This window comes from Alosa sapidissima, chromosome 22 (assembly GCF_018492685.1).
Source record: "Alosa sapidissima isolate fAloSap1 chromosome 22, fAloSap1.pri, whole genome shotgun sequence".
Taxonomy (NCBI): Eukaryota; Metazoa; Chordata; class Actinopteri; order Clupeiformes; family Clupeidae; genus Alosa; species Alosa sapidissima.
Window position 1 is genome coordinate 18,141,361 of NC_055978.1, and position 15,000 is coordinate 18,156,360.

The 15,000-nt window shown below is 43.8% G+C and overlaps 2 protein-coding genes across 5 annotated transcripts in view; one reads left to right on the forward strand and one right to left on the reverse strand.

Moving 5' to 3' along the window:
* The window catches only part of anks1b (ankyrin repeat and sterile alpha motif domain containing 1B), a 263,977-nt gene that overhangs the window by 158,570 nt on the left and 90,407 nt on the right, over nt 1-15,000 (reverse strand). For all 4 annotated transcript variants that reach the window (XM_042078680.1, XM_042078677.1, XM_042078676.1 and 1 more), the window contains 2 exons: nt 9,536-9,655; nt 2,297-2,472 (listed from right to left, as the gene is read on the reverse strand). In XM_042078680.1, the coding sequence (XP_041934614.1) occupies nt 2,297-2,472; nt 9,536-9,655 (296 nt within the window). The remainder of the gene's footprint in view (nt 1-2,296; nt 2,473-9,535; nt 9,656-15,000) is intronic.
* LOC121697254 lies at nt 4,494-5,591 on the forward strand. The gene is made up of 2 exons (XM_042078696.1): nt 4,494-5,188; nt 5,357-5,591. Exons 1-2 carry the CDS (start codon nt 4,558-4,560, stop codon nt 5,500-5,502), a joined length of 777 nt encoding a protein of 258 aa, XP_041934630.1. The 5' UTR covers nt 4,494-4,557; the 3' UTR covers nt 5,503-5,591.

Consider the following 15,000-nt stretch of genomic DNA (forward strand, 5'->3'; position numbering starts at 1 on the left):
GACAAATACAGAGAGAGTATGTGTGTGTGTGTGTGTGTGTGTGTGTCCATGATAAAACAGTATGTGTATGTTTGATATGAGGAACAAAGAAATGAGTGAGTACCATCAGTCACCGTGACAACCTAAACCAGACCCAGCTCCCTGGGCCAGCGGAATGCCGGGAGTGATGAATGACATCACTTCCCCTGAGCAGGAGTCCTGCTTATGTATCCCATAATACCACAGGAGCAAAGCCGTGGGGGAGAGCTTAACACACGTGTGTGCAATCACATTAATCAATCAGTGCACACCCAGTCTGACTGTCAAGCACAAACCCCACACACATGAACTCACATGCACAGGAACACACACACACACACAGACACACACACAGACACACACACAGACACACACACACAAACGTGAACACACAGGGGAGTCGTTCCTGCATTCTAGAAACCACACACATACATACATACACACGGAAGACTATGGTTGAAGTCTTTCTCTCACACACACACACACACACACAAATGCACAAACACATACCAGAGTACACATACACTTGCAGGAGAATATGCAGCTGTATATGTGTGCAGTGTTTCCAAGCTTAGAACAGGCAAAACACATATCCAGTAGGCTACACACACACACACACACACACACTCCCCTACATGCTCATTCACCATTATATAAGTAGTGTGTCAGCTTGCTAAAACAGCAGGTACATTTCTGACAAGCTGAAACGCAGAGATCCTCATGGAGACATCCATCCCTATTGAATAACATCAGTGATCAAATGGGCTCAAAAGAGAACACGGTTGTTTGTTCTATAAATGTGCATTCCATGGTTACATAAACAAGTGTGCTTGGCAACTGCAAGTGTGGTGAGTGGGCAAACGCTGCCCTCTACAGGTAAATGTCTGCTACTGTAGCAGTGTGACGGCCAGGCAGGCAACAGACCTTGCAAAAATGACAAGATTGTCAGAGCAACAGTAGCTTTTCAAAGAAAGCCCAGCTCGGCTATATCAGAGCTTAACTATACATCAAGTGAGGACTTAATGTAAGCTAATAGGGCACTAGATGCAGATTAATGGGATATGTATGGTGCATTCAAATGCCAGGGAAGGTTTGGGTGTAATTGCGTCCAAATCCAGATTAAATGCTGTTCATTGTAAGTCATTAAGATTCCTTTCAAAGCCGTTATGGCTACAGATGTGTTTTGCATCATCAGGTGCATTTACACTCACAGTGTCTCCCAGCATCATTAAGATATGATTCAGTCGACAAAAGTGTGTGCGTGTGTGTGTGTGTGTGTGTGTGATATTTCCTGGCATTCTCAAATGGGTGATGATAACAAGATAAGATGAGGAGGCACTGTTCAGCAACATCTGATGAGGCATCAAATGACCTGTAGCTGCAGCACATTTCCAGTGTTTCAAACACTTTTGAAGAAGAGGCATTTCTGTGTACTATAATATGTGTACTATATTTCAGTTATTGCGGCTTAGGCTCCCTGCTTGCCTGCCTGTCTGTCTTTAGACCTGTGCCTGTGTGTGTGTATGTGTGTGTGTGTGTGTGTGTGTGTGTGTGTGTGTGTGTGTGTGTGTGTGTGTGTGTGTGTGTCTGTCTGTATAGATGTGCTCTTAGGGAGCTACTAAGAAGAGCTGTTCCTTCACCTTACAGCCTCTTGTGATACCTCAAGACAGCCTGCAGTAAGACTTCACTATGTCTGTCTGTCTGTGTGTCTGTGTGTGTGTGTGTGTGTGTGTGTGTGTGTGTGTGTGTGTGTGTGTGTGTTCTCCTTTTGCTGTTGCAGACAAAAACCTATAACTGCAGGTGTCAAATCGATTCTGGCCTAAGGAAACACATACCTCTGTGGTAACTTTAGCCTCTTTTATAAATGTTCTTTCTAGGGATATATTTACAATACAGTCTCTCTCTCACATACACACACACTCACTCACTCACACATACACACACACACACACACACACACACACACACACACACACACACACACACACACACAATCGATGTGGTGTCCCACCTCAACTGACCTGTGTGGAAAAAGAGTGCAGCATGTAGACGTGCCAGACAGCAGAACTTTGTGCTACAATATTGAGCAATGCTTTTTTTTTTCTCTGAATAAATTTGCTTCCCTTCAAAGTTGGGTTTTTCCTCACTGTTCACATTATGAGACTGAGATAAATCTTGTTTTTATATACCGTTTTTTCTCTTTTTTACCTCTCACACACACACACACACACACACACACACACACACACACACACACACACACACGCACACTCCCCACCTTGCTGACCCTGCCGAGTGTGCCGTTGCGCTCCTCGTCCGAGAGGCGTCCACTGCCGAAGCTCTCCATGGAGTGGGAGGAGATGGTGTGGCAGAGTTCCTCGAAGGAGTAGTCCCTGTCCCGACACCGCTTAATCTCATTCAGCAGCCGCGACAGCTCCCCCGTCACCGCCTCATCTGAGAGAGAGAGAGAAAGATAGAGAGACAGAGAGAGAGAGAGAGGGAGGGAGAGAAAAACAGTTTGTGTTAACAGCAACCTTGGGAAAGTGCTCTGTAGCATAATTAACACAAGTATAATTGAGTACCTCACAGAACACAACGTATTAAGCAAAAGCCAAATTGGATTCCTCCCAAATCATCGGACATCAGACCACATCTTCACCCTGAACACCCTCATTGATAAATATGTAAATCAAAATAAAGGAAAAATATTTGCTTGCTTCATGGACTTCCAAAAGGAATTTGTGAGGCCACAACCACCAACAATGTTGTACAGTATGTTTGATTTTATTATTAGAATTGTCATTTTATGTGTATCACATTGGACTAGTTGAGCTATAAAACTATGGCAAAAATCTCAGATTGATAATGAAACCATGACTGCTGCCCAAATAACAAGGATCAATTAAAGATCAAACATGAATATCTTATATTAATACACAGTACGATTACACAAACTTGAAATACCACTCATCTGGAGTCTCTCTAACCCTGGTGAAGGGCTGAGTCAAAATGATCAAAGGACACAGGAGATGCAATCAGCAGCATTGTGATCAGGCCTTGGGTGCCTGATATAATCAGTCCGTATGATGCAAACAGTTCAAGTTGGGAAGCTGTGGTGTGACTTGCCTTTTTGGCCACCCGGGCAAATAATGCCATTGTCCATTCATCTAGATGTAATCATTCTTAGAGTGGATTTTGCCTTACATCTTGCTTAATTTATCTTAATTTATTTACTTTATTCTTCTACTGTATGTTTACATGTAACTGAGCTTCGCCAATAATGTTGCTGAAACGTTCATGCCAATAAAGCTTACTTGAATAGAATTGAATTGAATTGAATTGAATTGAGAAAGAGGGCAAGGGTCAGGGACAGGGTTAACACTCATTATTGAACCAGTCCTCGACTCTTTACAGAACTGCATTACTGAATATGGGAATATGAATGAATATGAGAGAGTGTGTATGGCTGTGTACATGCTTGTATTTGACACAGAAAGATGAACAGTTAGAGAAAAGGAGAGAGAGAGAGAGAGAGAGAGAGAGAGAGAGAGAAGAGAAGCGGTGATAGTTTAAAATCCTTTCTGATTGTGTCCTGTACTCTAAACAATTTGTACGAGCCTTACATCATCAGGACTATGTCATTCCGCCCCCAACCGCCCACTGCGGCCCTCTGATGAGCGTATGTTGTGTCGACCAGTCATAAACGCTAGGTCAAATTCAAGACTCTTTTCCTCAGTGGTTCCATGTTGGTGGAAAGAGTTCCTGTGATAGTTTTGAGTCTTTCAAGGAGGGTCTAAAGGCATACTGTATCTCTTCAACATGCGCTTAGTTCATTAAGCACTTCTTATGCGTTATGGTTTGTATAGTATTGTTTATTTTCATTAGGCTGTTGATTGACATTGTAGTTTATTATTGATATTCTCACCATGCTATTGTTAATGTTATTATATTATTGATTGAATGGACATTATTGTTTATTATTGCTATCTTCCCTCATTTTCATTGTTTATTTCATTAGGTTATTGATTGAATTGACATTGTTGTTTATTATTGCTATTCTCCTTATTATAGTGGGACCAACATTTTCATTTGTTCCCTGTTAAATCTAAGTATAATATATTGTTTTGTATTTGCATGTCGCTTTGGACAAAAGCGTAACCATAACTGTAACTGTAACTGTAACTACATGTAATGACAATGTCTTAGCTTATATGTGGAGCGCTTTGGGTTGCACTCTGCACGTTAAATGCGCTATACAAATAAAACTGACTTGACTTGACTTGACTACATAATCAAAAGAGTCAAGAGAGATAATGATTCCAAAGATTCCACTGAATGATGCATTTAACTGGTAACAATAGTCTTGCATCAAACCATTCCGTATAGGATCACAAAGGTGGCTAGGCAACATCATGATGCTATAGAACATAGCACAGGGTAGAGTGGAATTTTTGTTCACTTTTGCTTGAGTTTGTGTAGAAGTTGGCTGGTTTTAGATTTTTTGCTCATTTTTCTGTGATTTCTGGCAGTCTTAGTTCAATGCGGTTCTGCTGGTTCTTAGCCTGCTGCCTGGCAGCACGGCAGGATGAAGGCAAAAAAAATAAGAGATGTGTCAAAAAGTACGGACTGGTGGAGCTAAAAAGAGAACTGGAGGCTTTGGGAGTTAACATTGATGGGCACGTGGATGAGACTAAAAAGAAAAACAAAATGATCAAAAGAAAATTACAAAAGCTCCTCATAAAGGAGCTGAAGAAGATTGAGCACGACAAAAATGGACTGGACAACAGGGCTTACGAAGACGGGTTCACTATGCCCATGGATATCCCCCAACATGTCTTATCTGCTCTGAATGAACTGGAGGCTTTGAGAATTTACAGTGATGAGGACATGGATGAAACTACAAAGAAAAACAAAATGAAGAGAAAAATTGAACTACAAAGGTTCCTAATAAATGAGCTGAAGGAGGTTGAGCACAGCAAAACTGACCTGGACAACCACGTTTATGAAGAGAAATCACTAATCACTATGCCCATGGATATCCCTGAAGATGTTCTAAATGTCCTAGACGATCTGGACACATTCTTGGATAATGAGTTGGAAGAATCAGAGACATATGAACGAGAAGATGCCGTGCTCGACAGTCTCCTGTTTAAAGTGGACTCGACTCTGGGTGAGTAGAATACATCTGCTCACATTGGGTGTAAGAAGTAGCCTTGCATCACCAAAACCCAATTTGAGCAATAAGTGGGCTATGTAAAAAGTGAGCTAACATTTCAAACATAAAAATGGTTCAGCAGTTAATTTTAATAAAATGCTCCTCCAATTTGTTTCGCTTCAGAAGGACAAATGAAAAGGAAGAGAAACAGAGAGCATGGAGGCCAGACGCTGAAGACAGGAAAGAGAGGGCGAAGCGGGAGGCCTGTTTCTGGAGTGCCCTACAAATTCACAATGACACCGTTCCTGGGAGGAAGTTTTGTGTGGTAGGACACAGCAGCAGACGGCTGACAAGGACAGGGACCATCACCAACAATCAATAAAACCAAAACCAGAAGCCAGACTTCTGGTGATCTTCACTGTTTCTCCTCTATTCATTTCTCAAATATAATTCTGCAACCTAATGACTTGTAGGACCAGTAAGGACCAGATGGGAACGTATGATCCCTCTATATTTTTTTTTATTATTATTTGTTTTATAAAATGTACATATTATCTGTTAAGATTCAAGTTCAGTATGCACAAATGTTGTTGAACTATTACTGAACATCACCTTAACCAAATTCAACCACTAGAATGGAGAATATAACCTTACGGAGTTAACACTGATGAGGACGTGGATGAAACTAAAAAGAAAAACAAAAAGAAGACCAAAAAGGAACTACAAAAGCTGCCAATAAATATAATTCAAATATAATTCTGCAACCTAATGACCGTAGGACAAGTAAGGACCAGACGATTTTATGAAAAGTACATAGAGAGTAATTTCCTGTGTATTAGCTGTATTGTGTATAAACCGCAGGACAGTGTTTTATGCAAGTTTAAAAACACAAAACCATATTAATACCATATTAACTGCCCCCGTGTATTAACCTCATAGCTGAAGAAATTTTGTGATATCAATGTATAAACCTCAGCTAATAGTTGGGATATTACGGTAACATTGAAGCTAACATTTACGCTACAGTGTAGAGAGGACTATAGCTAGGGGTAGGATATGACTCTGAGTGTGTTGTATGACTGCATGTGTGTGTATCGCTGTTTTACATTTGTGTGTATCTATTATTATTGTTATTATATTATTAATTGAATGGACATTATTGTTTATTGTTGCTATTTTCCCTTCATTTTCATTGTTTATTTCATTAGCCTATTGATTGAATTGACGTTGTTTATTATTGCTATTCTCCTGAATGTTGTCTGACAAACATTTTAAATTGTCCCCTGTGAAATATAAGTATTATAATATTTTGTATTTGTATGTCGCTTTGGACAAAGGCGTGTACCAAATCCCAGAACCATAACCATAACCAACCATAACCATTTCAGCATTCTATCCACAACTCAAAATAGCTGCTTTGATTGACATGAAAAGTAGTTTGATACAACTAAGTAAAAGATAAAAATGAAGCCAATTCAATACATCACATGATGTATTATTTAACAGTCGGAGCAGCTGTACTGTAACTACTCTCGTTCTAGCCCATGGTAAACCATCTGCAGGCAATTGAATAATGTGCCATGTTCAATTACAGCACCCCTCAGATCTATTGACCCATACACTCATCCACATAAATCATATACATTGGATCCATATATACATCTGCTATACATGACACAGTTATAGCCTGTACTGCATAACCACTCACTTCAACTGATGCAACCACTCACTTCACTGATTAGGTGTATACATGTAATGAAATGTCTTTATCACATCCACTGGATGCTGAACTATTTCCTCTGTAGCCACTCTGGAGATGCATACTGTGATGTTTGTCAGACGAGGAACGTGTTCTTGTAACCCCCGCACGTGTTGAGCGTTGGCTACACATGTTATCAGCGTGTGCTGGAGATGTACTGCCCTGCAGCCCTGTTGCACACTCACCCAACGGCCTCTCGTGTAGCCTGGGGCAATGCTAAACACTCACACACACATGCACTCACACTCGCACGGACACACACACACACACACACACACACACACACACACACACACATGCTCACGTGCAAACACAGACACACACACACACACACACACACACACACACACACACACACACAGGCAAGCAGGATAAACCCTACCAGTCAGTACGTGTCAAAATCTCTAAAAATCTGTAGCCTGAATCTGTATCGGTACATCTCTGCTCTGAGGTGTATGTGTGTATCTGGGTGTGATTGTATGTACATCTATGTCTCTGTACTAGGGTCCTGCTGTGCATTGGGGTGTGTGTGTGTGTGTGTGTGTGTGTGTGTGTGTGTGTGTGTGTGTGTTACTCCAGGGAGACTGGAGCAATTAGTATCAGTAAGTCACTTTACATAAAAGTGTCAGCTAAATGCATAAGCAAGTGTGTGTATCTGTGTATGTATATCTGTGTGCGTACATCTCTGTCTGCATGTCTCAGCACAGTGCTGCAGAGTGTGTGTGTGTGTCTTTGTGTCGATGGGTGAGTGTATATGTCCATGTGTTTTTGTGTGTGTCAGTATGTGTGATTGCGCATACATCTCTGTCTGCATGACTCTACACTAAGGCACTGCTGTGCAGAGGCATGTGTTTCTGTTAGTGTGTGTGTGTGTGTGTGTGTGTGTGTGTGTGTGTGTGTGTGTAGGTGTGAGTGTTAGTGTGTGTCAAAGTGTGTGATTGCACACATCTCTGTCTCCATATCTCGGTGCTGAGTTGCTGCTGTGAAGAGACAGGTGTGTGTGTGTGTGTGTGTGTGTGTGTGTGTGTGTGTGTGTGTGTGTGTGTGTGTGTGTGTGTGTGTGTGTGTGTGTGTGTGTGTGTGTGTCTGTGTCTGTGTGTCTGTGTGTGTGATTGCGCGTATATCTCTGTCTGAGTGTCTCAGTACTGAGGTGCTGCTGTGCGGTGGCGTGTGGCTGCCTTCATTTTCCGGCTGGCCGCCTGCTACCTTCAGCAGAATTAGAGATAATTAAAGGTCTGCCAACACAGCCCTGATTGAGACGCATGGCTCCAGCAACACAAAGAGCTCAGCCAATACACAATCACACCCCTCCGTGCATCCTCCATACACACACACACACACACACACACACACACACACACACACACACACACGCCACCTGTGCTGCAATGCCACCACTAGAGGCAGTGTTGCCCTTTCTATGCCCACAGTTAATACTGTCTGCAGTACCTATGTCTGGCCACAAGAGGGCGGAAGGTACCACGGAATGGAAACTTTTAGTACAGCTCAATGGATTGAGGCGGAGGGGTGATGAGTTCTATGCTAAATGGAGATGAGTCACCTATAACTAATTTGGATGTCCTGTGTGGAGTAGAGAGCTTAAGCCGTCAGATTGAGTGTGTGTGTGTGTGTGTGTGTGGATAGATAGATAGATACTTTATTGATCCCCAGGGGACATTCAAGAGTGAGTGTGTGTGTGTGTGGGGGGGGGGGGGGGGGGGGGTTGTGTTATTGACTGTGCTGTATGCAGTGGGTGTTGTATCTTAGTTGCCATTGTATCCCACACCATAGACTTTAGCCCAAAATGGAAGGCAGCCACTTATACTGTATAACTAGTGTACTGTACTTGTCTGTCAGCGCATGTTTCTCAAATAACTGCAGGTAGTTAGGTCGACGGGACATACACAACAGAGAGATACACACTCATATGAAGGCCCATGCACACACAGACATGTGTGTGAGAGCACACACTCACTCCCTTACACTAAGGATATGAATTGTTTACAACCATAAGCATAAACATACAGAAACAAAGACACAACAAGAACCTGTACATAGGTACATGACTGCACATATATACAGTAATAGCTAGACCATACACCATATAAGAACATTATATTAGGTTTTACATGAATGAATTGTACACACTCAAATATCTACATGTACACACACATTTGCACATAATACAAACACACACACACACACACACACACACACACACACACACAGACACAGACACAGACACAGACACAGACACACACGCGCACACGCACACGCACACACACACACACACATACACACACACACACACACACACACACACACACACACACACGCACACACACACGCACACACACACAAACACACACACACACACACACACACATAGACACACACACACACAGACACACACACACACACACACACACATAGACACACACACACACAAACACACACACACACACACACACACATAGACACACACACACACACACACACACACATAGACACACACAAACACACACACACACACACACACACATAGACACACACACACACACACACACACATAGGCACACACACACACACAGACACACACTTACTCTTGTGTCTGAGGGAGGGAGAGGCGGCGGGCGAGGACATGTTGGTGCGTGGGGTGGGGATGGGGCAGTGGCGCACCGGCTCCTCCAGGAGACTCCGGTCACACTCGTCCATCATGTAATCTAGGGAGAGAGTTGTTATGTTATTATTATTATTATTATTATTAGTAGTAGTAGTAGTAGTAGTAGTAGTAGTAGTAGTAGGAGTAGTAGTATTATCATCAGATTCAGTTTTCTTAAACCTACTGTATTCAAGGCATTGTTTTTTTTGTTTAGACAAGTTTATTTTGGCAATACTGATTTAAAACAGTCATGCAAATAAAATGCATCTGAATTGAATTGAATTGAGAGACAGACAAACACACCTTTATCAAACCAGTGTTGAAACCATTACATTGCATTACTTAAAACACATTCATACAATGCATGAGGACATATAGCATAGACAATCCCTGATTCATGTGTATGAGAGAGAGAGAGAGAGAGAGAGAGAGAGAGAAGGGAGGGGTGTTATGAAACTACTCCTTCATCATTTCCCATCAGTGAACCATTAAAGCAGGCACAGCTTTAAGATGCCTGGTCAGGAGCTTCTCAGTGTGAGAGGGCAATTTAGGCAAGGCGATAGATCCACACTACAGTGGCACTCTACAGTGACCTTATTAATTAGAACACGAACACACACACACACACTCACACACACACAGGCACAGCTGGAGTGGGAGGGAGTCTCGACACTCCTGCTGTGAGCTAATGAGAGATGGAGGCAAAAGTTCAAAGGTCAAACTACTAGGTTCTGGGAATGCTGGGAGAGATGTATATGTGTACGCCGAGACAATAATCTCACACACACACACATCTCACATCCTCTCCTCTTCCTGAACCTCCCCTGTCTTTTCAACTCCTTTCTCTCGCTGTGCTCTTCCATCTTAATTAGAGGAAAAAAAAATACCAACCATCCATTCTTACTAATGTGCACACACACACACACACACACACACACACACACACACACACACACACACACATACTCACACATACACACACGCATATATGTAAGTGGCTCCGATTTCTCACCATCAAGAGTCAGAAAGGGTCTTACTCGCGAGACAACTTAACTACCATTAATATTTCACTCTGAAAGGAAAGTGTTTCCTTTTGTGTGTGTGTGTGTGTGTGTGTATGTGTGTGTGTGTGTGTGTGTGTGTGTGTGTGTGTGTGTGTGTGTGTGTGTGTGTGTGTGTGTGTGTGTGTGTTTGTGTGTGTGTGTGTGTGTTTGTGTGTGCGTGGACAGTTTTATTAGAAAGAAAAGAGAATCTGGGTGAGAGCGTTGGGATGCTGTTTCTGCTGAAACAGGAAATGGGATGCTTTTTGATGGGTTCTGCATCTCACAGCGGCTTGCCCCCCATCCGCGGCACACACACACACACACACACACACACTCACACACACACTTCCTTTTCCGCCTCTCATTTTGCTTCCCTCCCTTATCATCCCTTGTTCATTTCCTCTCATCCATCTCCTTCCACCCCTCCATCATTTTCTCTCTCCTTCATTCACTTCATCTTCATTTCCCTCTTTCCTTCTCTCTCTCTCTTTTCCCTCCATCTATCTTTATCTCTCTCTCTCTCTCTCGCTCTCTCTCTCTCTCCATTGAGACTGTGAGGGGCCTTGAAAACCACACGGTGATATAGGCATCCATTATTACGCATTCTAAACCACGCTGCTGTTGCAGCCATAGGCTGGGCTCAGAATACACCATGGTGGTGGTAACAATAATGTGTTACCCTCAACAAGTGTCAGGTCAGGAAAACCAGCACGTTCATCATGGCATTCCGAAGGTTTCCGGAGAGGAACACACACACTCATACACACACACACACACACACACACACCCAAACACACACACACACACATACACACACACACCTCTCTCACACACACACACACACACACACACACACACACACACACACACACACACACACACACACAGCAGGATGACTCAGGCTACGTCTACACGAAACCGCCAGGTGGATTTTCTCTTACCGCTTTCACACCTTTAACGACACCGGTAAAGAAAAAACTTGCGTGCACACACAGAGGTGTAACCGGCTAAATGTGCTGTAGTGCATATGCCAGACCAGTTGATGGCGCCGAACAGTGATTTATTTGCATGGCTAGGCCGATGCCCGAGGCACCGCAACGAAAAACTGTTGGTAGCATTGGCTAACTAGCGCCAGATTTCTGAGTGCAGGGGTAAGCTATAAGACATATGTTCACACTCGGTATCGGTATCAAACTACCAGACACTCCTGACCTCCTTCTCAGCCAGCATCACTGCTGCTAAGACGGCTTTCTACAATGACAAAATCAACAGCGCTACAGACACTCGAAAAACTTTTCTCAACCTTCAAATCGCTACTCAACCCTCAGCTGCCTCCTCCTCCATCCAGCCTTACTGCAGATACCCTCGCCTCATTTTTTACAAACAAAGTGGTGGCAATCAGCAGTCAATTCTCTACATGCCCACTCAATGCATCTGACTCAGATACCGCACTCCTACAACCTCTAGGGACTGCTGGAACATCTTTTTCAGCATTCACGCCTCTCTCCGAGAGTGAAGTATCTAGACTCCTGACATGCAGCCGTCCTACCACATGCTCGCTGGACCCTATACCTATGAGCCTACTTCAGTCCATCAGCCCGACCATCGCTCCAGCTATCACACATGTGATCAATGCCTCGCTAACCTCTGGCACATTTCCAACAGTGTTCAAAATGGCCCGGGTAACACTGTTACTTAAGAAAGCTTCTCTCAACCCTGCTCAAGTCAAGAACTACCGCCCTGTCTCACTCCTGCCTTTCCTATCCAAAGGCATTGAACGAGCAGTCTCCAAACAGGTCTCTGACTTCCTTTCACAGAACAACCTTCTGGATCCAAATCAGTCTGGGTTCAAAAGCGGCCACTCTACCGAAACGGCTCTGCTGTCTGTAACAGAAGCCTTAAAAGAAGCCAGGGCGACCGCTCGGTCATCAGTACTCATTCTGCTTGACTTATCGGCTGCCTTTGACACGGTTAATCACCGCATCCTTCTCTCTATACTCGCTAAAATGGGAATCACCGGTTCTGCTCTCTCCTGGTTTGAATCCTACCTCACAGGACGCTCGTTTAACGTATCATGGCTTGGTCAGCTATCTGCACCTCACCATCTCACCACAGGGGTCCCCCAGGGCTCAGTGCTGGGCCCCCTTCTCTTTGCTATCTACACCACCTCCTTGGGACAGATTATCCGTTCGCATGGCTTCTCATACCACTGCTATGCAGACGACACACAGCTCTATCTGTCCTTTCTACCTGATGACCCCTTGATTTCAGCACAGATCTCGGATTGCCTCTCAGACATAGCTACATGGATGAAGGCACATCACCTCCAGCTGAACCTCTCAAAGACTGAACTGCTGGTCCTCCCAGCTAAACCTACCATACACCACGACATCAACATCAAATTTGACTGTCTGTTTCACCTACCAGGACTGCAAGAAATCTAGGAGTTGTTCTCGACAACCAACTAAACTTCTCAGATCATGTTGCCTCAGTCGCCCGGTCATGCCGTTTCGCACTCTACAACATACGGAAAATCAGGACTTACTTGACTCAAGATGCTACCCAACTTCTGGTTCAGGCAATAGTCATCTCACGACTCGACTACTGCAATGCCCTCCTGACAGGTCTCCCAGCCTGCGAAGTGAAACCACTTCAGATGATCCAGAACGCGGCGGCGCGCCTGGTCTACAACCAACCCAAAAGGGCACATGTTACCCCGCTGCTCATCCAGCTACACTGGCTACCTATGGCGGCCCGCATCAAATTCAAGGCTCTAACGCTTGCCTACAAAGTAGTCTCCGGTTCTGCTCCCACCTACTTGAATGCCCTCATACAGACATACGCTACCTCCAGACCGCTGCGCTCCTCAGACGAACGACGTCTAGCTCTACCACCGGTACGCTCAAGCCAATCCAAACTTTTCTCATCTGTTGTTCCTCGTTGGTGGAACACACTGCCAGTTCCTACAAGGGCAGGGACATCCTTCTCCATTTTCAAAAAACTCCTGAAGACCCAGCTCTTTAGAGAACATCTCCTCTCATAGCAACACTTACAACAAGTCTTACTGATCCTAGCACTCACCAGCCGTCTTAAACTGACAAGTAACTGTTAAAAACAGCACTCACTGATGCACTTATTCTTACTGTACTCTAATGTTTTTAAATTGTCCTAAAATTGTTGAGAATTGCTCTAAAACTTAAACTGTTTACCATGTTGTTAGTCGCTTTGGCTAAAAAAGCGTCAGCCAAATGTAATGTAATGTAATGTTTCATCACACTTTAGGTCAAAATCACACCGGAATTCTCCTTTAAGCAGTCGCATGAAATAAGGAGACTACAGACAATTCGGTTTTCAATTCAACTGTTAAACTAATAAAGTTCATTTTCTGCTATGTGAAATTTAAAATGCCTAGCCTACGCATTGCATTAGAAAACACTAACATGCAGTAAGCTAATGTTAAACTAAGTTAAGCTAACGTGTGCCACAAAAGGCTAATAGGCTACATTGTGCACATAAATAATGACAGGGGAAAGAAAAAATATTTTAATATGATAAATAAATGGTTTGGTTTGTTTTGACAAGCAGCGTGTCAGGTTGAGTGCCGTCACTGAGTTGAGAGGTGGGGCTATGTCGTCATAAAATTGCCGGCTTTGCACCTACAGGCGTCTACGCCGCGAAAGTTAGCCGGCGGTTTCGAAAATTACCACTTCGGAAGCCAGTTTCAAAAACTATCGGTTTCAGTCTCCTAAACTGCCGGCGTCGTGTACACGCAAGGAGTAACCGTTAACAAAACCTCACCGGTTTCACAAAAACCGGCGTCGTGTAAACGGCCCCTCAACCTCTGATGGACTGCCGGTCACTTAGGTGGAGGCGTTCTGGAGACTTGGAGACTTGTGTAGCTTTTCTTATTGTAAGACTGACAGACACAAACCCTCCACCTCCAACTCATGTGTGTTTCAGGCAGCAGAGAGAGAGAGAGTGTGTGTGTGTGTGTGTGTGTGTGTGTATGTATGTATATTTCAACAAGAATCTTCAACAGAGTGGCTCACACACCCACACACAGACACACGGAGTGACTACCAGCAGGTACAGCACTTGTGCAGTGAATAGAGTAAACCTCACTTTAGTGACCCCTTTAGAGAGCCGTTAGTGACAGACACTAGGACCCATGGGTTCATCCTCCTTGCTACCACACCTGCCTCCTGTAGCAGCGTCCGGTGTGGGACCATAACTGTCTCACAACACCAGGGATGTAGTGGTAAAATAAGAGGTGGGTAAACCATGAATTCTGCAATCTCGGTGAGGTGGACTGCGCCATGCGGTATCGGATTTTTGAAAAAGGCATCTATATGATATAGGATAA